Here is a 22,816-nt window from a genome sequence, read left to right as displayed (position 1 = left end):
TGTGATTCTGTATAGAAACCAATGTGGGATGTGTTAGTAGACACCTTTACAAACACATTGGTGAAGAAAATTCTTTGTAAGAAAAGTATTCCCCGGTTTGACATTCTGATAATATTCCCTGACTATAATGGCCCTCATCACCCTAGCCTAGCCCCTGAAAAGTATAGAAATGAATGCTTCCTGTAGGGAGGTCCTCGCAGCACGTCCCACTGGGAGGAGACCCCGGGGCAGACCAAGGCACAGTTGGAGCAAACACATCGACTCACTAGCCTTGGAACGTCTCGGGATCCCCCAGGATGAAGTCACTAATGTTGCTCTGGAGAAGGAAGTCTGGAACACACTGGTGGAGCTGTTGCCCCCGGGACCCGACTACGGATAAGCGGTTGAAGATGCATGGAGGGAGACTACAATGACAACAGTAACGACATAACGATGTAAATATTCTCTTACAAATGGCTGTGTGGCAGCAGTTGTCTCAGGCACTGTCACGATCAGAGGAATTTGCATCAAAATGGGTTTTTATTGAAAAGGGATTTTTAAGCCATTCAAAAGTCAGTCTTTGTGGATATACAGTATATGCAAATAAACAACCATCAGAAAATTGAAAGTATGTTTTTTTCTTTTCTTTTTTTTGCAGCAGTATAGGTTCACACACAGCTGGCTATTAGGAGACAGTAGGAAGAGACCGTATAAGGACATTAGGAGACATTAGGAGACATTACGAGTAGTAGAGACATGAGGAGACAGTATTTAAGGATATGGACTCATGGCATCATTCCATTGTGTTCCTTTAACTCGGAGAGTTAAAAGAACACTGATTTTGCCGTGCAACGTATCCTCGGGTTTTCAAGTCCATCCTTGATAATAAGAGGCACTGATTTAAAAGACGGAGCTGACCTGAAGACGGCCCTGTTGATGACCAGTCTAGATAAGTGTTCACCGTAAAATCCTTAGTGGTCATTTAACTACAAATGTAACCAAATGCACATGGGATTCGTTTGTACACTAACAGAGTGGATAAATGAACACAGAGGATGATGTAAATGTGTACTTTTACACCGAATACACTCCCTAAAACTCTACATCAAGTACATTCCCTCATCACTATTCTAATAACTGCTTATTATGAAACAACACAGATGAATATAATCAATGTACAATCAAAAAGTAACACACAAAGAAACTGACCAAATTAGTAAGAACAAGGAACAAAACAGAACAGCCAGTGGTCAACACATGTTAAAATTACACTAACCTGGTAGTTAAGCCGTTATTCTGTGATATGGCTCCAATACCTTCGCTCTAAAATATTTTGCCATTTTCATTCCATGAAGAAAAAGGCTATTTATTGCACAAATAAGGGAAGCATAAACGCTTAATTTCAACAAGCAATATTGGGTGAATAAACTGGAAGAGCGGGGATAACATAATGGCCATTTTGGTGTTAAGAGTATTAGTTAAAATGGTACAACCGCTATGCTTAAATGCGTACATATCCTTGTAAACAACCAGTGGGTTGTGTAGGTAAATCTGTACCTTTTTTTGGTTAATGCTAAGTTAGCCTCGGTACCAGGCTTTCATTTTTGTTGGTGCAAAAATTGAAAGCCTGGAGGAACGCATTGGCCGCTCTGGTCTAAAAGTGGGAGTCAACCCTTCCGGGTGGGCGTCGCTCCAAATGATGTGACGTAGCGCTGCACTAGGGGGGAGAGGAGGGGCCGGGGGTGACGGACAGATCGATGAGATCCAATCAGGGCGTGCGCAAATCTCAGCCGCGACCCGCCCCTCTAGACCAGAAACCTAACACGTTAGCTCAGGCTAATGCTAAGTGGATACTAATCACAGTGGTGCCGTTTAAGTCTTGCTATCAACCTAACAAAGCTTGAGTTATACTTAGTTGTTGCACAGTGTTGCACACTGAAAATAGCTGATCTACAAGTTTACAGCGCGTCTATGTTCGGTGCACGACTCTGGTGGGCAGCTACGTATAAGTCAGGCATAACTCTAGAGATCTACAGCTGTCAAATGCCTTTAATATCTAAACATTGAATGAGAGACACACTTGCATGGAAAAACTGAGGTAGTTGTAATTTAGGAGAAAGAAATACATTATGATCGATACATAGGGGATTGGATATACTGTACTAGACTGGATAAAAAAAAAAACTTGAATAGTCCCTTTTCTTTAACTCAATAATCTCTCTCTCTCTCTGGCCATAGTGCAAAAGTTGGTATATAGTCTTTTTTATTGGCCTAGAATACATTAATCCTAGGGAGTTTTCATGATTCCAAATCCATTCCAAGCATTAGTTTTGCACACTCCAAGCATTAGTTTTGCACACAAAACACTCCTTGGGCTAAAAACGGTCATAGCCATCATCACAAATGTGATGAGGTCAGCACAATTTGGGCACATTTGGGCAGGGTGCACACTTAGTTTAGACTAGTCATTGGTTAGACATGGGTTAAGGTTAGGTGTAGGTGTGCTGCCCCGTGGGAGGTTAGGTTTAGGGTGAGGGTTTGAGATAGGTTGTAGTTGTAGGACTAATGACTGGTCTAACCAACGACTAGTCTAAACCAAAAACTGTCTAAACTAAGTACTGCACCCCCTTTGGGCAAGTGGCTATGGCCCACAGAGTGATTTTTTGCTAAACTAATGCTTAGAATGGATTCAGAATCATGAAAACCCCCCTAGTTTGAAATGTCACATGCTACATAAAGCATGATGACATTTTGAAAATCTTGCCTTATATAGGTTGTTAATGGTACGGTCACATATAAACAAAGCAAAAAAAAATTGCTCAATAGCGACAGCCGGTCAGCAAGTACATTCAGTAATGTATGTACAGTATATAGACAATATATTAGGCCAATACAAAAAGACTAGCGGTATATACCAAACTGCCGGACTAACCACCAGGCCTGTGCACATCCAGGATGGAAACGTTAACCAAGTTACTAACCAACCAGTAGTTAAGGTAGCGCTGTGGCTGTATGTCTGTCTAATCCATCAACCACGAAGACCTTTAACAAACTACAGTATTATTGTTACAATTAAAAAATATATACAAATATATATATATACAATCTAGCTGGTGTTTTAAAAATGTTAAATTCCCCATCCTGGTTACAAACCTTTCATTCTAAATGCTTTTAGTTTGGTCCATCGGTGACATCAGTAACCCATTATTAAAACACCTCTCCCATCATCATCATAATTAATTATTCTATAAGGCAAAACGACTGTAGATGGACCGAGTAGGCAGACATGTGATGCAACACAAAATGCGTACATTAACCCGCGGAGAAAAGTATTTTCTGTTGTGCTTATAAACCACAGTAATAAAGTCAACTTCCTCTTTAAAGGACCACTTCACCACTTTTCAACCTATCTTCACATAATAGGTCCTCACTAATAATCATGATAAAATGGCACGATTGTTTTCTACTCCGCCTGTGTCTCATAGTAGGGCTGTGGGCAGTTTAGAAACCGTCTTCCAGTGACATCATCATTAGGCAGATTTCTTTTTAAACACGATTTTTTTTACAAAAATGTTTAGATTTTCATTATCGTGAGAACGATGGCTTCCATCTTCGCATTGCAACTTTTCAGGACTAGAAAGCCTGCAGTTTCTATTAGCTTGTATTCCCCATCGATGATGTCACTGGAGGACGGTTTCTGAACTGCCCACAGCCCTCCTATGAGACACAGACAGAGTAGAAAAAAATTGCGCCATTTTTTCATGATTATTAGTGAGGACCTATTATATGAAGCTAGGTTGAAAAGTGGTGAAGTGGTCCTTTAAGCAAATTAACAATTATTTCACTAATAAAGCATTACAGTGCGTTCATGTTAAAAATGTCGCTTGCAGAGACCTTCAAGTGATTATAATAAGTAGACATTATTGATAACATCAGTGAGATCAATGCAACAGGACGAACCGTCTAGAACAGTACATAGGGTCCCCTGTAGAGGGCAGCAGAGCACTTTTGACTAACATACAGTGGTCTTGTGTTTTGTTTTCTCGACTCAATTCGTCTGATGAATGCTTATAATATATATATATATATATATATATAGTATAACATGAATGTAATGTTACCAACACCAGTTATAGTCAATCATTTTGTGTGATTATAAGATGTATATTATACACAATGAAACATCTATTTTCAAAAACAAAGTTAACATTGAAATGGATGAATATTCTTAAGCACGACATCCTGCCGTACGATGGCGTCGCATGGTGGAAAATGCCAGATCTACAAGCTCACAATGTGTTGGAAGCTCATAGATCTGGAGTTTTGGAAAAACACAGTGTCCCAAAACAGAGACAAGCAGATTGATGACATGTACGAATCTAAAAAATAAGATGAATCCATTTAGACCTGAGAACAGATTCTACAAAATGTCTTCTGAATCTCGACAGTTTTCAGAAAACCCCATGTTTCTATGACAGTGGTGCTCAAACTAAGAACCGCCGACCACCCATCTGAAAATATGTTGTTCCCGGGACCTCCCCAGAAGCAAAGATTTGAGTTAAAAACTTTAGCTGGGAAAGAATTATATTTTCAAAAGATTTGCACTACATTTTCTAGATTTTTCAAAAAACAGCAGATCTACAAGCTTGTAGATCTGCTGTTTTTCAACAGCTAATGTTTAAAACAATGGTTAAAGTGGTTAAAAGCTATGGGGCGACACCGATGTGGGCTCAGGTCTAAATGGGTTCAGATTCACCAGGTGTGAGTCATACAGTCTAGGTACAAACAGTATATCGTCGACGTGGGGTAGAAACCTTGCATCTCCACAGATTACCTTTTTTTTCTTCCAAAGCAACGAACGGCCTACTTAATCATACAGTGTGTCGCAGAAAATACGTGAAAACAACAGACCTACGAGCTCACAACGCGTGTAGATTTAGGTTATTTTCGCTATTTTTCAAAAATAATAATAAAAAAGGAACAGCATTGGACATACAAGGTTTCCACCCGACAACGGCGTCGGTCGGTGCGATTATTTCCCTTGAGGTTGATTTAAAAACATGGCTTGTGCTTCAAAAAAGGTCTTCTTTGCAGACGTGTTCCGTCTAGCGTAGGGGCAAAATAAGGCAACCTATTCAGCGACTCACTGTCGAGCACTGGGAGGAGGGGGATTGTTTCTGCCCCGGGCGGCGGGGGAGGGAGGGGGGGGGGGCATTGTGCGTGCGGGCCACTGGGCCAGGTCTCCCCGGCTGGCGGTACTCTCTCTCTCTCTCTCTCTCTCTCTCTCTCTCTCTCAGTGAGCTATGCCGTTACCGTGAACTTTTCCGTTACCGTGAACTTTCCCGTTACCGTTCATGTGGACGCTCTGAGGGACCGCGGGCAGCTCGGTGTTGTAGAGACAGTCCAGGAATCCCTGGGAGATCTCCGTCACCATGGATCTGTCTGGGATGGACTGAGCCATGCCGTATATCGCTCCCTGAAACGGCAACACAAGCAAGGGTTAGATGAACACATTTCTACCCCAGGACGATTCTACAAATGGTCTTCTGAATCATTTCACAGTTTTCAGAAAAAAACCATGATTCTGTGTCAGTCGTTCTCAAACTATTTCACGTCAAGGAGCCCCAGAATTATTATGTATTTGGCCGCCGACCCCCATCTGAAAATATGTAGTTCCAGGGACCCCCCCGCCCAGAAGCAAAAGAGTTAAAACCGTTCCCTCTGAAAGAAAATTATATTCAAAGATTTTTCAAAAACTACAAGCTCATAGCTCAAGAGAACTCATGCCATGCTATGAGCTGTTCTGGCTGGTAATCTGGATTTGGCACACAGTAAAATCCCCAGCGTATAAATGTAACTAACTAACTGATCACATCAACACTCGATCGTGTGTCGCACTGCGATTTTGGCTGCATTCGCTCAGAGTTACACAGTGTAGTAAGAGGGGCTCATTGTACAGTAGCGTTACAGTGTAGTTAAGAGGCATGTACAGTAGCGTTACAGTGTAGTAATAACAGTAAGAGGGAGGTAGCGTACCATTCCCGTGGTCTTCTCCTTGGGATTCTTCATAATGATGGCCACCTGCTCCCTGACGTCACTAATGAACCGGTCGGCCACTCCCTCCTGTGTGTGGAGGACCGTGCAGCAGATGTGGATGCTACGATGGAGAAGGAAGGAAGGGAGAAACACACACAGCTGTAAACTATTCCATCAGGACATTGGATCAAAATTAACCCATTTAGTCCCGAGGACGATTCTACAAATGTCTTCTAAATCCTGATAGTTTTCTGAAAAACCCTATTTTTCTATGTCAGTGGTTCTCAAGGTTTTTCCATGTCAAGGACCCCAAAAATTAAAAAAATTTGGCCGCCGACTCCCGTCTGAAAATATGTTGTTCCAGGGACCTCCCCAGAAGCAAACCTTTGAGTTAAAAACGTATATTATATTCAAAGATTTGCGCCACATTTTCACGATTTTTCTAAAATAGCAGACCTGCAAGCTCAACAAGATCTGCTATTTTTCAATGGCTAAAGTATCACATAATGCTTAAAACACCAAAAGGGGTTCCCATAGTTTCCCACCCAAAATGGGTTAATACAGTATTATTATTATTAATTTCTACCTGGATGGGTACTGTAACGTGTTCAGATTCCAACCCGTTAATGTCAGTGCATTTGACAGGCGGAAGATGTCAAAGTCATCCGAGCCCATCGCCACTACGGACACTTCTGGGTCACCAAACACAAACAGACCTTCTATCTTGCGCATTCTGTACAGAAAGAAGAGCAGAATCATTTTAAATAAGACAAAAAGGACAAAAACAATAAAATTAAGTTTCCAAATGTTAAAAATACTGATTAAATCACTGAGAACACTGATCATGCAGGTTAAGCAGTACAAAAGCACTTTACACAAACAATATAGAGCACCGAAGTCTGACGTCAATATCGGTAGAGGACGCAAATCCACAGGTTCATGTACTTTTTATTTGCGTTATAATCCCCATAGGGGGATTTTAGATCGCCTCATATAAGAACTGTGTTTGAAAAATAAACATGTCATCCCGGCCGTTTTACTCATATGGATATGAAGAATCAACTGACTGAGAGAAAACGCTATTGTTACTGCTACTGAATTATAGTTACATTTTCGCTAGAAGCAGACTGTATCATATATGAGTGACTGACTGTCGCAAACGATACAGAGACACCTCCCTGACAATATAACGACACAGAGACACCTCCCTGACAATATAACAATACAGAGACACCTCCCTGACAATATAACAATACAGAGACACCTCCCTGACAATATAACGATACAGAGACACCTCCCTGACAATACAACGATACAGAGACACCTCCCTGACAATATAACGATACAGAGACACCTCCCCGACAATATAACGATACAGAGACACCTCCCTGACAATATAACGATACAGAGACACCTCCCTGACAATATAACAATACAGAGACACCTCCCTGACAATACAACGATACAGAGACACCTCCCTGACAATATAACGATACAGAGACACCTCCCTGACAATATAACGATACAGAGACACCTCCCTGACAATATAACGATACAGAGACACCTCCCTGACAATATAACGATACAGAGACACCTCCCTGACAATATAACGACACAGAGACACCTCCCTGACAATATAACGATACAGAGACACCTCCCTGACAATATAACGATACAGAGACACCTCCCTGATAATATAACGATACAGAGACACCTCCCTGACAATATAACGATACAGAGACACCTCCCTGACAATATAACGACACAGAGACACCTCCCTGACAATATAACGATACAGAGACACCTCCCTGACAATATAACGACACAGAGACACCTCCCTGACAATACAACGATACAGAGACACCTCCCTGACAATATAACGATACAGAGACACCTCCCTGACAATACAACGATACAGAGACACCTCCCTGACAATATAACGATACAGAGACACCTCCCTGACAATATAACGATACAGAGACACCTCCCTGACAATACAACGATACAGAGACACCTCCCTGACAATATAACGATACAGAGACACCTCCCTGACAATATAACGATACAGAGACACCTCCCTGACAATATAACGATACAGAGACACCTCCCTGACAATATAACGATACAGAGACACCTCCCTGACAATAACGCAGAGACAGCTTGTTTATTTTTGGACCACAACGCTTTATATGAAACGATTTTAAGATGATAACCCCATGTTATTCTCCATAGAGAAATGACTTTCCGTGAACCGGGGGAAATGGAGGGGATGAGCGAGTGACGCCAGGACTTCGGTGCTCTATGACAGCTGAAAGGACACTTAAATAGACCGTCACAACTCCTTATATCTCATCACCACAGCGCCACTGAGAAGAGGAATGTCTTCCTTACTCCGTCTTGATGGTGTGTGCGGTGCTGATGATCTTGCGCGTGGCGTCCACGTAGCCGTTCTCTCCCATGTGCATCATGGTTGCCCAGCAGGCTGCGATGATGCCCCCCGGCCGCGAGCCGGCCACCGAGGGCGAGGCGTAGATGCCGCCCTGCCAGTCGGGCGCCACGAAGTACTGGTAGTGACGATACGTCTTATCGCTGTACATGATCACAGAGGAGCCTTTGGGAGCATAGCCGTACTGGGGAGGACACAAGGAAGGCACGCGCACACACACACACACACACACACACACACACACACACACACACACACACACACACACACACACACAAGCAGATACAGGAACACTGTCATCACCTTCTGACATGATTCCACACGATTTGTTGAATGCTCAAATTCGACTGAATTCCAGTGTGTTATTTTAATGGCCTGTTGCCATCGATGACAGAGAACGCACCTGGATAAATCACTCAATGGCGTGTTTTTCAGGATTAACTATAGCCCTGGTCCAGTGCTTACAGTGAGTCTCTCACTGACGCCCTGTGCCCAATAGTGATTTTCTCACTCCCGTGCGAGGCTTTACAATTCCCAGCAAATAAACAAAACGACGTAACCACTCACCGACACAAAGCCTGCTAGACCTTAAGGTAAAAGTCTATTCTCGAAGCTGGGAAGTGTCTCAGGTCCCCAGCTTCTCTAAAATGCACTTTGAGCCATTTTAATACAGCAATGTACCGGACCGCCAACGCCAAGAATATGTTTTTTCTACTACGGCATTTCCGGGGTTTGCCTGCGCCGATCTGGTTGGATTCATTTTATTTAAGGTCTAAAATAGTGCATTTAGAGAGAAGCTGGGGACCTGAGACGCTTCCCAGCTTCGAGAATAGACTAGCAGGCTTTGTGTCGGTGAGTAGTTACGTTGTTTTGTTTATTTGCTGGGAATTGTAAAGCCTCGCGCAAATCGCTAGAGAGCTGTGGAAGGCACTTCCACAGGGCGTCAGTGAGAGACTCGCTGTAAGCACTGGACCAGGGCTAGATTAACTACGGCAACTTTTTTTCTTTTTATAAATAAAAATTGTTAGCTTGACATTTTGTGTCAATGTATGAATTGCTTTATTAATCAGGCGTGTAAGAAGCAGGATAATAGTGAGTATATCATTGTTGTTGTCTTATCAGCCAGTCAGGGTTTATTTACCCACTTCATTATCCCTCGTTCCCCGCCGTTCTCAATAACAGACCGCCGTTCTCAACAACAGACCGCCGTTCTCAATAACAGACCGCCGTTCTGCCTCCGTTTACATCACTATGGAAACGGCAACTAATATCTTGTGCCGCATTATCGATTTCTCCTTTAGGATGCCATGATGTAATAAGTGGGATAGCGGGATGTACACTGAGCCGGTCATTACTGGAACATAAACCCCTTCAGCTCCGTTTCACCCTGATGGGCGTGTCGTCGTGTTCCAATAACGACCAGCTCACTGCACTGTACTCATACTGTACATTGGCCTACGGGTTGTAGAGCTAACGCTACATTAGCTACCATGTCTGCCGAATGTACGCTAATTATGATATGCAATAGAATATCTACTAGGTAAATCACACAGAGGGCTCCATCTTGCACCACACTTATTCCTTATTATCCCTAAACGTATTTGCCTTTTTTTATTTTTTACTATTTTGAAAAACATTTTAAAATAGTTCCAACTAGTCGATCTACATCGAGACATTGTGTGCTTGTATTTGAACTATTTTAAAAGGTTTTTTTAAATAGTAAAAAAAAAAGAAAAGGCAAATTAGTTTAGGGATAATAAGGGTTAAGGGGTGGTGCAAGTTATAGCCCAGAGAGATGGTACGTGTGGGAGAGGCAGCGGTTCGACTCGACGGGACGGGATGGGAACCGACAGCCACTCCTTACCTTGTGGGTGTCTGCAGAGGATGGGATGGGAACCGACAGCCACTCCTTACCTTGTGGGTGTCTGCAGAGGATGGGATGGGAACCGACAGCCACTCCTTACCTTGTGGGTGTCTGCAGAGGATGGGATGGGAACCGACAGCCCCTCCTTACCTTGTGGGTGTCTGCAGAGGATGGGATGGGAACCGACAGCCCCTCCTTACCTTGTGGGTGTCTGCAGAGGATGGGATGGGAACCGACAGCCCCTCCTTACCTTGTGGGTGTCTGCAGAGATACTGGTGACGCCCTTCACCCTGAAGTCAAACGGTGCTAGGTGGTAGCCGGCCTTGCCCATGAAGACAATGAGGAAACCTCCCAGACAGGCGTCTACATGAAGAGGGATGTTGTAGCGTACAGCCAGCTGGAGATGATCACCAGGGGGGGAAAGAAAGTGTACATGAGTCAGCCACTTATTTTTTTTATATATAATTTTTATCCCACGATTTTGTAACCCATTTTTCACCCCTGTGTCAATTATCTAATGTGATCCTGGGCTCTACACACCCTCCGCCAACCTAGTCCCCATATATGGGGGACAAGGGGAGAGCAACGGACTTGAACTCATGCTTCCTTCATGCCCGAGTGTCCAAATCGCTCCTTTACACCTGAGTTTCCCTGGTTGGACGTAGCGCGTGGAAGGAACACGTTATTCCGACCTGTTCCTTTCCCCTCCATCAGGCGCCCCGGCTGGCCAGGGGGAGGCAGTTTAGAGACCAGGATTACTGCATGTTTTTTTGTGAGGCGACAGCACTACCGACTGTGCCACTGTGAGGCGACAGCACTACTGACTGTGCCACCGTGCCAACATGAGTCACTACCGACTGTGCCACCGTGCCAACATGAGTCAGCCACTTCTGTGATTTTGAGCTCGTGGCTATTTCACAGAAAACATTTTGAAATGTTTCACGTCTTACCTTCGCCACTTCCTCAATAGGGTCGATGACCCCGTGAGGAAACTGGGGCGCAGAACATACAAGCATGGCTGTGTTCTTGCCGATGGCTCTCCTCATTGCCTAAGCATCAAGAAATATGACATCATTTCAGACATTTGCTTAATGAAACCCTTTTGCCATGTCACAACAGGCACACAAACACTTATTTTTACTCCATGTTCTGTTTATAAATATCTTCTTTCCTTGTGCAGTTGCACTGCTCAACAGCTGAAACAATGCTGGATTATGACACTGCACTGGTGGTTAGATTGCTAGTAGCGCTAGACTCGCTAGACTAAATTCCTTGTACTCAGATTTATATAGTTTTCAGCGTGACTGACTACTGAAGGAAAAGCAGTCCAGATTAACTGGGCACATCATGCTCCTTCTTACCTTCACATCTACTTTCATGGTCTTCTTGTCCAGAGGTATGTGAACTAGCTTCATCCCAAAGTAGTGCGCTGCCTTGTCAAAGGCTGCGTGGACACTCATTGGTGCGAGGCTAAGAAAAGACAGAACATCACAACGTATGATGTTGGTAAATGGTAAATGGTGCATTTATATAGCGCCTTTATTCAAGGTGCTTTACATAGATTGTGCATTACATACATTCATCCATTCACACACACACCGATGGCGGCGGAAACCATGCAAGGCACCAACCTGCACATCGGGAGCAATTAGGGGTTCAGAGTCTTGCTCAACGACACTTCGTGTTCGAACTAACAACCTTGCTGTTACTATCCGGCCACTCTACCCCTGAGCCACTGCCACTGCTGTTGAAATGATTTTAGCACTCTTCACGCCTACGAATGGACCACCATCAGTTCACATATTTGTTAAGTCTCGTGTTACCAGACTGTTGCCTCTCGCAATTTCCAAATGCTTTCATCATACAGTTTGGGAGCAACGGAAGAGCTGTCACGAGTAATAATATAAAGCGGAAGTGGAGCCTCCTCGCCACTTCCGTTTCGTCTTTACAGTCACGCAAATGTATTTTAATATGAGATTGTGGAATAGTTGTCAGGCTACACGAGACTACATATTTGTTGACGCTAGATGTTTGTGTTTCCTGCTGCAGGCAAAACCAGATACGTGTCGTAACACTACAGGTTCACTCTCATATCTTGTAACACATTTGACCTGATCTGATCTTACATTTCAGGGTGCTTGACACCGCGCTCGTACGCCATATCTCTGTACGCCTTGCAGGCCATCAGAATGCTCTCGGTTCCTCCTGAGGTGACCTGGGAAGAGGAGGAGGAGCAAGCAGTCAAATCACATCCGCCATCTTTTGCGAGCATACCGTGTCATTGGGCTGGCTTCATTAGACATTTTTATGTGAGCAATATATTATATCACCACCTTCTGTCTGTCAGGCAGAACCCGACTGTATCCGCTACGGTTTCTTAAAAAATAACCTGCGTTCCAAATGGATTCTTTATGATTTAGTCACAAACTTGTTTATACTTTTCATTGGTTAAATATTTACTATTCCAGTCTCGGAGATATGCGCACCCAAATCTACACCGCAGACTTGTATAAATGTCCCAGTCCGTTAATGTCACTGTTAGCATGCTACCAATGGGTCACTGCCAACACAATTGATGAAATCATTTTGTAACTAGAAAAAGTGCCCTTCTGGGCACAGGTCTCCACCAGGTTATCCACAGATCCGTGCAGTTAGAGGTAAAAACACTTTTCGGCCAGTTATAGCGCCACCTTGAGGTTGAGTTGAAATTGTTCATGTGGCATTTTGTCCTCGGCCTAGTGGGAATGTGGGTGCACAATTTCACGGAAATCACGCGATGCGTTCATGATTTGCAGCATTTTGTTTGAAACTGAGCACTCCTGTGAACTTTGGAAGCCAATCTTAACCAATCAGGATGGAGTGTGAGAAATCTGAAAGACCGGTTTGGTTGAATGGCTCTAGAGAGACTGTGTACCAATTTGCGTGATGTGTGGACAAAATCTGTAGGTGTGCTGTGCAAAAACTTGTTTTGCACAAAGCGGCCTCCTGGTGGCGCTATAACAGGCCGTTCTGGAAGGTTTGGGGCAGAGGTTCATCGTTGGCATCCAGGGAGTGTGTGTGCAAAATTTGGCATCGACCAGGTTAACGGTGGCCGAGATTAGCTGCTAACGGACGGACGGACACACGGACGGACACACGGACGGACGGAGTGCAAAACATACTCTCTCCCCATGCCTTCGGCCTGGTGGAGACAATTAACGCTTCTGCACTTTATTGCCTACACACACATGAGAAACAGCAGCATCCATTTACTTCATTGTCTATACAGACTATGGGACCACAACTACAGATTCCATAGCCTGAGGGGACAGAGACTACCATTACCGGTGGCTGAAACCTCTACCAAAGTAAACCCTGAGATGGCATGTCTTGCCGTTTTGGTCTTGGATGCTGCTGAACAGCTTAAAGGGATATTTCACTTCTGCTAATGTGAACAGTCACCCCAGAAGGTTTTTAAGTAGCTCTATTCAATATTTAGATATTTGATATTATTTCAATTATTTAGTCTCCTCTGTCCTCCAGGAGTCCTCATTCGTTTCCAATTCTATTCCATTCTATTTAAAAAAATAAATGAAAACAGTAAATGAAAAACCAAGTCACCAGAAAAGAAGACGATGGGTGTTTTCGCTGAATCTATCATGGTTAAAATGGAGTTTGAAGTTATAATGGCTTTGTATAGGAAGGGGGCGGGGCAGTTAAATTGAATAACAAACATCTAAATACTGAATCAGTATTCAGTCCGAGGTGTTCAGATAAACCGGAATAGATGATAAATTGTTTTTTGTGTGAAAGTGAAATATCCCTTTAACCCATTTTGGGTGGGAACCCCTTTTGGTGTTAGCATTATGTTATGCTTTAGCTATTGAAAAATAGCAGATCTACAAGCTCATAGCGCTCAGTGGCGCGCTATGAGCTTGTAGGTCTGCTTTTTATTTTTTTATCAAAGAACCACCGACATAGAAACATAGCTTTTTCAGAAAACTGTCAGGATGTAGAAGATTTTTTTAGAATCCGATCTCAGGTCAATGGTGAAAAAGACAATATTGTAAACTTACGGTTCCACAGGTGTTCGGCCCACCGTGGAAAAGTGTGCAGCTCATTCTTACAACCTCTGCCTCCATCTTCCTCACACCAGGAAATATGTCTGGGTGAAGAGGGTTGCTCCACGCAAAGTCTCCGTATACCTATATGGATAAATGGTAAATGGTGCATTTATATAGCGCCTTTATCCAAGGCGCTTTACAGAGATTGTGCATTACATTCACCCATTCACACACACATTCATACACTGATTGCAGCTGAAACCATGCAAGGCACCAACTAGCACATCGGGAGCAATTAGGGGTTCAGTGTCTTGCTCAAGGACACTTCGACAGTAACTCTGGGGGAGCCCGGGTTCGAACTGGCAACCTTACGGTTACCATCCAGGCTCTACCCCTGAGCCACCGCCGCCCATGGATGAAAACAACGAGAGAGGAAGGTACTGTAAAGCCTGAACTATACTTGGCTGTGCCGAGTTTCAGGCTCACAAGCTCGTAGATCTACTATTTACAGTGTGCATTGCACCCGAGTATAAATCATATTTTTAGATCTATATATTTAGATGTGTATGCACTGTACAAACTGTAAAGAATGACACGAAGACACAAACCTTAACCAGGAGCTTGGTAAGCGTCTCGTCGCCCCAGTACACTGCTCCTGAAACACATCCCGTCTCCCACTTCACTTCATCTGGAAGAAACGCATTATTTTAGACACATTTTAATGTCACGCAAAGTTATATTGTATTTGTATGCAAATTGAAACATGTACTGTAGGCTCGCTGTGATGTCATTTGACCTTCAAATGTGGAGTTCCACGTGGCTCCATATTTTCCAACTCCATTGACTTAAAGTACATTAAAGTAACTTGAACCGTTTAGACCTGAGCTCGATTCTACAAATGTCTTCTAAATCCTGACAGTTCTGAAAAACCACATTTCCACCACACGTTTCTATGTGTCAATCGCTCTCAAACATTTTCATGTCGAGGACCCCCAAAATTATATGTATTTGGCCGCCGACCCCCATCTGAAAATATGTTGTTCCAGGAACCTCTCAGAAGCAAAGATTTGAGTTTAAAACGTTCACTCTGAAATAATATATTCAAAGATTTGCGCCACATTTTCACGGTTTTTCAAAAACTGCGCGGAACTCGGACTTGTAGATCTGCTATTTATCAATAGCTAAAGTATAACATAATGCTTAAAACACCAAAAAGGGTTCCCGCCCAAAATGGGTTAAAGTATAAAACATAATATCAAAACGTTCTCTGGATCATAACACAATGCTATGGAACGGTTCCAGCTGCTCACTGCTGACCGTGGAGTGGTTGAGGGTTGAAACACTCTAAGAATGTTGGAGACCACCTGATGACCTCTTCTCTTCCAGGCCAAGGCTTCATCCATTAGAAATGGATTATATTCACATCTTTGATGTATTTACAAACTGAACTCCCTGGGCAACCAACCAGTGACCTCCAGGAAAGTCTGGATGGCAACTGAGGAAGGTCTGTGACGCTGGAGAGACAGCTGACCTCCAGGGTAACAACAGGGGTTAGCAACCTCTGTTGCAGCACCCGCAAGAGGGCACCACGCACGCTACAGACAATGAGTCTGTTACATTCCCTTTGGTCTAGGGGGGTTATTAAAGCTACAGAACGTACACAATGAGTCTGTTACATTCCCTTTGGTCTAGGGGTTATTAAAGCTACAGAACGTACACAATGAGTCTGTTACATTCCCTTTAGTCTAGGGGTTATTAAAGCTACAGAACGTACACAATGAGTCTGTTACATTCCCTTTAGTCTAGGGGGGTTATTAAAGCTACAGAACGTACACAATGAGTCTGTTACATTCCCTTTAGTCTAGGGGTTATTAAAGCTACAGAACGTACACAATGAGTCTGTTACATTCCCTTTGGTCTAGAGGTTATTAAAGCTACAGAACGTACACAATGAGTCTGTTACATTCCCTTTAGTCTAGGGGTTATTAAAGCTACAGAACGTACACAATGAGTCTGTTACATTCCCTTTGGTCTAGGGGGGTTATTAAAGCTACAGAACGTACACAATGAGTCTGTTACATTCCCTTTGGTCTAGGGGTTATTAAAGCTGCAGAACGTACACAATGAGTCTGTTACATTCCCTTTAGTCTAGGGGTTATTAAAGCTACAGAACGTACACAATGAGTCTGTTACATTCCCTTTAGTCTAGGGGTTATTAAAGCTACAGAACGTACACAATGAGTCTGTTACATTCCCTTTAGTCTAGGGGTTATTAAAGCTACAGAACGTACACAATGAGTCTGTTACATTCCCTTTAGTCTAGGGGTTATTAAAGCTACAGAACGTACACAATGAGTCTGTTACATTCTCTTTGGTCTAGAGGTTATTAAAGCTACAGAACGTACACAATGAGTCTGTTACATTCCCTTTGGTCTAGAGGTTATTAAAGCTACAGAACGTACACAATGAGTCTGTTACATTCCCTTTGGTCTAGGGGTTATTAAAGCTACAGAACGTACACAATGAGTCTGTTACATTCCCTTTGGTCTAGGGGTTATTAAAGCTACAGAACGTACACAATGAGTCTGTTACATTCCCTTTGGTCTAGAGGTTATTAAAGCTACAGAACGTACACAATGAGTCTGTTACATTCCCTTTGGTCTAGAGGTTATTAAAGCTACAGAACGTACACAATGAGTCTGTTACATTCCCTTTGGTCTAGGGGTTATTAAAGGATGCAACAAGGCTGGGAAGTGAACTGTAGTTTATTCACTGTATTTCAACAAGGTATTTTTTACTTAGAAGAATACACAATGCAATAAATAATCACATGGAATAAATAGGATGATCTATGGAGATCTATATTCTTCTAGACAACCGTTATTTGCTACTGGTACAGTATGGTAGTTTACTGGGTTTCCAACCACATTAATAAGCAGGGGCCGAGCACTCTGCTCGAGCCGAAGGTTACATTAAGTTAAAGATAAGGTTAGTTAATTATACAGAACAAAAGGGTTCTATATGGGGCAAGAGGAAGGGAGGAAGAGAGACTCGATAGAACAGACAACAACAACGACACAGATGCAGAGAAGACTCAAATACACCAGAGTAAAGGCTAAGGCCCTCATTTATCAACTCGGCGTAAGTACGCCAAAATATGGGTGCACGCCGGCATTTACCATTTCCGCAAAACCTTGAACTTGAACGTGAGCCAGGACAAAAATCACGTTAGGTTCGGGAGCTGTCGTACGCTTTGTCCTCACCGGTTTAGGCAGCACATTCATATAATTGACAGTTGACAGCACAGCCACTGCAGCGACTCGCGAGGTAATCTAAATAGATTGTCATAAACGTGCATGGTCACGGTGTCATGGTCACGGTGTCATGGACGGCCCAGCACAGTGATAGAGACAGACAGAACAGGAGCAGAGGAGGAGATGCAGCTATTTGCAAAACAGCATTTGTCACGGGCTGTGCATGTCCAAACTCATTCCAATGACGTGAGCAATGTTATTTAATTAATGCTTCACAGAATCACAGGTTCAGGTTTCCGTTCACTAATCTTGTTGTATATTAAATGAATAAACACTTGTATAATATATAATAATTGTATATACAATTAACAACATACAGTGACAGTTGCTTGCAAGTTGCGTGTGCGTGCGTGCGTCTGTGTGTGTGTGTGTATGAGAGGGGGGGTGAGGCGGGCAGCAAGGCAAGCGGGCCTACGGGGGAAACGTTTGTATTTACTTTTTCCGTCATGTAACTATGGTTTCCAGGGTCGTACTGCAGTTGTTCATGTCGCAAAAACGAGGGCGAAGCTTGATTTCATAGGGCGTGCCAGATAGATTTCATCCGTCACATTTATTAACGTCGGAACGAAATTAAGGAAGGATCAGCTGTTTGCGATCACTTTATAAATGCCGTGGCGACGTGGGTGTTCCTACGAAACATACACTCGAATTTGGGGCACACTTTACACTCAATTGATAAATGAGGGCCTAAGTGTGGACAAGGCGGGCGCATGCACACCGCACAGACGAACAGTCTGGTGAGACGTAGGAGGACACTAGGACAGTCTGGTGAGACGTAGGAGGACACTAGGACAGTCTGGTGAGACGTAGGAGGACACTAGGACAGTCTGGTGAGACGTAGGAGGACACTATAGGCAGGAGACACTAGGCAGGAGGCAAACCATAGCCTAGAGACCTCTCACTGCCTGCTGTCCCCCAAGAACACACACGGCAGAGAGAGAGCCTCCTGGTAGTTCTTTCATGAGAGAAAGGACAGTGGGCGGGTCAGAGGGAGGGTGCCCTGGGCGCGGCGGTGGCTGCGATGAGGTCAGCACTGGTTTGCTGCACCTGGCCGGGCAGGATTCTGCGTTCCCCGTTGGCCCGGGTGTACGTGGCCAACGCTATAGCTGGTCGCGCCTCAGTGATGGCTGCGCCCGGTGCAGCAAACCAGTTGGTGGTCTCCGGTTGGAGCCAAGGCTTCATCCATTAGACATGGATTATATTCGCATCTTTGATGTATATTACATTGTTATAGATATGATGGTGATGCCAAAATAGCAATCTCTGCACCTTGTAGAGCTGTGAATCTAGTTACAAAACTGATTACTAAGACTATTATTCAGGAAATCCCTTTATGGCAGGGCTGAACCTAACTACCGGTAGGGCAGCCACTTTAATGGCATTTCCATTTGCGCACAACATGGTGCAGAAACCATTTCAAACTGTGCCCATTCCCTAATCGTCTGCACCGTTCCATAACTGTACTCCACATGGCCAAAGCGTTTGATAACTGTACTCAACATGGCCAAAGCGTTTGATAACTGTACTCCACATGGCCAAAGCGTGATAACTGTTAAATTCGATAACTGTACTCTGGAAGGGCTTTAACCGTGATTTTAGACTTTAGCTGTTGAAACATAACAGATCTACAAGCTCGTAGCGCGGCACAGATCTTATAGACCTGCTATTTTAGCAAAATCGTGAAAATGTGTACAAATCTTTGAATATATAACATATGTTCAGATGGGGGTCGGTGGCCAATTACAGATCACTACTGGGGGTCCTTGAAATGAAATAGTTTGAGAACCACATCCATACGAACATAGTTTTTTTTCTTCTAGAAAACCGTCAGAATTTTGTTAGAAGACATTTTGTAGAAAGTCCTAATTGGGTTAACTGGCACTAAGGCTAAGACTAAGACATAAGGACCATAAGAAGTAAACCATGAGGCGGATGAAGAACTCACTCAAGGTTTGGTACTGCCTGATCTTGTCCAGGACTTGGCTCTGCGAGAGGCCTTCAGAGGGCAGCTGTTGGGCGTAGCTCATTCCCTCCTTCAGCGTGCAGAGGCTCACCAACATGTCATCCAGGGCCTTGTTGAGCTGCGTCTGGATCTGCCATGAACACACAACAACAGAGTCATGTGTTTTATACTGTCATGAACACACAACAACAGTCATGTTTTATACTGTCATGAACACACAACAACAGAGTCATATGTTGACGAGAGCACAGAAACAACTCTGGTCTGATTACAGCAAAAAAACTAATTTTGACACACTGGAAGAAGGAGGAGGCTCCTGCATTTAAAGGTATATTCAGTGATTTCACTTAATTCAAATATCACTTATTTTTTTGTTTTGTTGTGATAATCCTCCCTACTATAGAGTGTGCTGGCCATATAAGGAGTTCCTCCCTGTCCCCAGTTAACCCCTGGGGGTCAAAAAACCTTAGGTTTCGTTTTTGACTCTCTATCCTGATTGGACGAAAGGCTGGGTCCCACAGCCAAAAAATGAAACCCAAGGTTTTTTGAGTGAAATCACTGAATATACCTTTAAGCACTGGTTAAATGAATTGACTAGTACACTTCATCTTGAGAGAATAAGGTATTTCCTGAGAAACGGGGAGAGACAGTTTGATAAGGTTTGGCTGCCCCTTGTCCATTACCTGAGTAGAAACAATTAACAGACAGGATACCATTGATATGGTTGACTGTACGCCATTTTCTTTTCAGATGTTTTCCATGAGCTTTCTATCATCTTATGATATAGTATGCAGTGTCTCTGAGCAGTATGGGTGGGAGGGTTAAGGGATTTCTTTCTATTTTTTTTTCTTTCATTTTGTTTCATAAAAAAAAAAAGTATTTCATATCATAATGTTTAACAATTTATAATCTGTTCAATAAAAACATAACAACAGAGTCATGTTTTACAGACAATGTAGTCACTGGTAGAGTGTAGAGTAGGAGGGTAGCGAGTCTAGCCACACGCTTTGATCTCGCCGCAAAGCGGGTGCCTTTGGGCTATAGTTCCAAACATTGGAACTATCCCATTGAGACAGAATGAGCACTTCCACATTCCATTGTTACAATGGGAGTCAACGGTAGTGTCGCCACTCTCTTACTATATTACTCTTGTCACTGGGACAGATGAATGACTCTGCACAGTGCAGAGTGCACATATTACAAATGTTATATAAAACAATAAAAAATAAAAACAAGTACTGGAATGAATTAATGCAAAGTGGTATTAAGGCCGATTAACTTTTTAACGATTCAAAGTCGATCCCATGTCTTTGGAAAATACATAAAAGGCTTATGTAATTGTTGACAAACAAGCCGTGAACTTATGTGTCATAAAGACCTTAAGTAACCCTTATGGTGGTGATCATAAAGACCTTAAGTAACCCAATATTATCACAAGTCCATGATGTAAAGTGTGCCAAAGGTCTGAACACCCCCCCCCCCCCCCCCCCCCCCATCCCTCCCTCCCTTCAGCATGCCATACTCAGCCACCCGAGAATGACTCAGAACAGCTTCATAAAATAGAGACAGTAGAGTCCGGGAGAAGAGTGTAAACCACAGATACTTACTGACTGGCCAACAAAGGGAATTTTTCTGATGATTCTGAAGCACTGCTTCTTCAATCTGGATGTGAGACCTATTGGCAGGGAAACAGAGAGGCAGCTGTTGTGAAATATTGGTAGACGGAGTTAGCCAGAGGCATTAAACAGCTGACTATGAGTCGTCCTATAATCACACGCGAGGACATGCAGTGGTCTAAGAAATCTGGGCCTCCTTCCACCCAGCATTTTATTGTACAGTTGAACGGGTCTCCTTCCACCGAGCATTTTATTGTACAGTTGAACGGGCGCTGAATGAGTCTACTTAGTTTCCTCCGCCAAGAAAAGCTCTGTGGACTCTAACATTACACCTAGCTACATGTTTAAGCATTTATTTCATATTTACATGTCTTCTGTGGTCTCTAACATTACACCTAGCTACATGTTTAAGCATTTATTTCATATTTACATGTCTTCTGTGGTCTCTAACATTACACCTAGCTACATGTTTAAGCATTTATTTCATATTTACATGTCTTCTGTGGTCTCTAACATTACACCTAGCTACATGTTTAAGCATTTATTTCATATTTACATGTCTTCTGTGGTCTCTAACATTACACCTAGCTACATGTTTAAGCATTTATTTCATATTTACATGTCTTCTGTGGTCTCTAACATTACACCTAGCTACATGTTTAAGCATTTATTTCATATTTACATGTCTTCTGTGGTCTCTAACATTACACCTAGCTACATGTTTAAGCATTTATTTAATATTTACATGTCTTCTGTGGACTCTAACATTACACCTAGCTACATGTTTAAGCATTTATTTCATATTTACATGTCGATTTCAGCTCTGACATTTATTTCAGACATGCTCTAGTATGTGAAGAGTATTTTTTCTCCTCTGGTGAAAAGCTGGATTTTTGCGCGATGGCAGGCTCTCAGTCAAAACTGGTCACAGTTACTTATAGTATGTATGGAGAAGGAGATGGGACAAACTAGGGAATTCAACCTCTATAGTTGATTGATATATTAATTCATAATTAATTGGTATTAACTCCATTATTGCTCACTAGGTGGTAGCATAAGCACACCTAATCTGTGCCGCATTCTACGATCACTCTACGATCCTCGTTTCATTTCCGGGTTATTCGGTGAGGTGGGGGCTGTTGTTGACTTGTTGTGAGGACATTGATCGTTAGCCGTTAAGCTCATACCCCTTAGCTCTCGTTACAAACCGTTACATGTGCGCAGCGACGCGAGACAAAGTCACAAATGATTTACGATCGTCGGGATGCGCAATGTTATAATGGAGGCTCAGTGGAGCTGGATTTAAAAATCCCATAGCTGGCCCAGGCCGTAGCGTAACGGTCTGGGCACCGGACTGGTGATCCAGTCGCGGTGTGCCGCGGGTTCGACTCCCGGACCCGACACGGCCTTTACCGCATGTCATCCCCCATCTCTCTCCCGTTTCCTGTCAGCCTACTTTCTATCCCTTAAAAAATCAATAAAGGCGTAAGCCGCAAAAAAATATATATAAAAAAGAAAACAATCCCATAGCTGGTGAGGACGGAGGCTCTCCATA

The 22,816-nt window shown here is 43.2% G+C and overlaps 1 protein-coding gene and 1 long non-coding RNA gene across 4 annotated transcripts in view; one reads left to right on the top strand and one right to left on the bottom strand.

Moving 5' to 3' along the window:
* Positions 1-509: 509 nt before the first annotated feature.
* Positions 510-2,317, top strand: LOC310866070. The gene is made up of 2 exons (XR_014569876.1): positions 510-1,545; positions 1,815-2,317. It is a non-coding gene; the product is annotated as an uncharacterized lncRNA (long non-coding RNA).
* Positions 2,318-2,443: 126 nt separating this feature from the next.
* Positions 2,444-22,816, bottom strand: part of sgpl1 (sphingosine-1-phosphate lyase 1) — a 30,598-nt gene continuing 10,225 nt past the window's right edge. For all 3 annotated transcript variants that reach the window (XM_083775368.1, XM_083775367.1, XM_083775369.1), the window contains 12 exons: positions 21,253-21,320; positions 19,628-19,775; positions 14,977-15,056; positions 14,381-14,509; positions 12,452-12,540; positions 11,687-11,795; positions 11,276-11,374; positions 10,576-10,722; positions 8,407-8,645; positions 6,602-6,748; positions 6,016-6,136; positions 2,444-5,455 (listed from right to left, as the gene is read on the bottom strand). In XM_083775368.1, coding sequence (XP_083631494.1) covers positions 5,273-5,455; positions 6,016-6,136; positions 6,602-6,748; positions 8,407-8,645; positions 10,576-10,722; positions 11,276-11,374; positions 11,687-11,795; positions 12,452-12,540; positions 14,381-14,509; positions 14,977-15,056; positions 19,628-19,775; positions 21,253-21,320 — 1,559 coding nt within the window. In that variant the 3' untranslated portion in view covers positions 2,444-5,272. The remainder of the gene's footprint in view (positions 5,456-6,015; positions 6,137-6,601; positions 6,749-8,406; positions 8,646-10,575; positions 10,723-11,275; positions 11,375-11,686; positions 11,796-12,451; positions 12,541-14,380; positions 14,510-14,976; positions 15,057-19,627; positions 19,776-21,252; positions 21,321-22,816) is intronic.

Source organism: Protomyctophum parallelum, assembly GCF_964188405.1.
Source record: "Protomyctophum parallelum genome assembly, chromosome: 10".
In the NCBI taxonomy this organism is placed as follows: Eukaryota; Metazoa; Chordata; class Actinopteri; order Myctophiformes; family Myctophidae; genus Protomyctophum; species Protomyctophum parallelum.
Note: the sequence above shows the minus strand (reverse complement) of the source record. Positions and strands in the feature narration are given on the sequence as shown.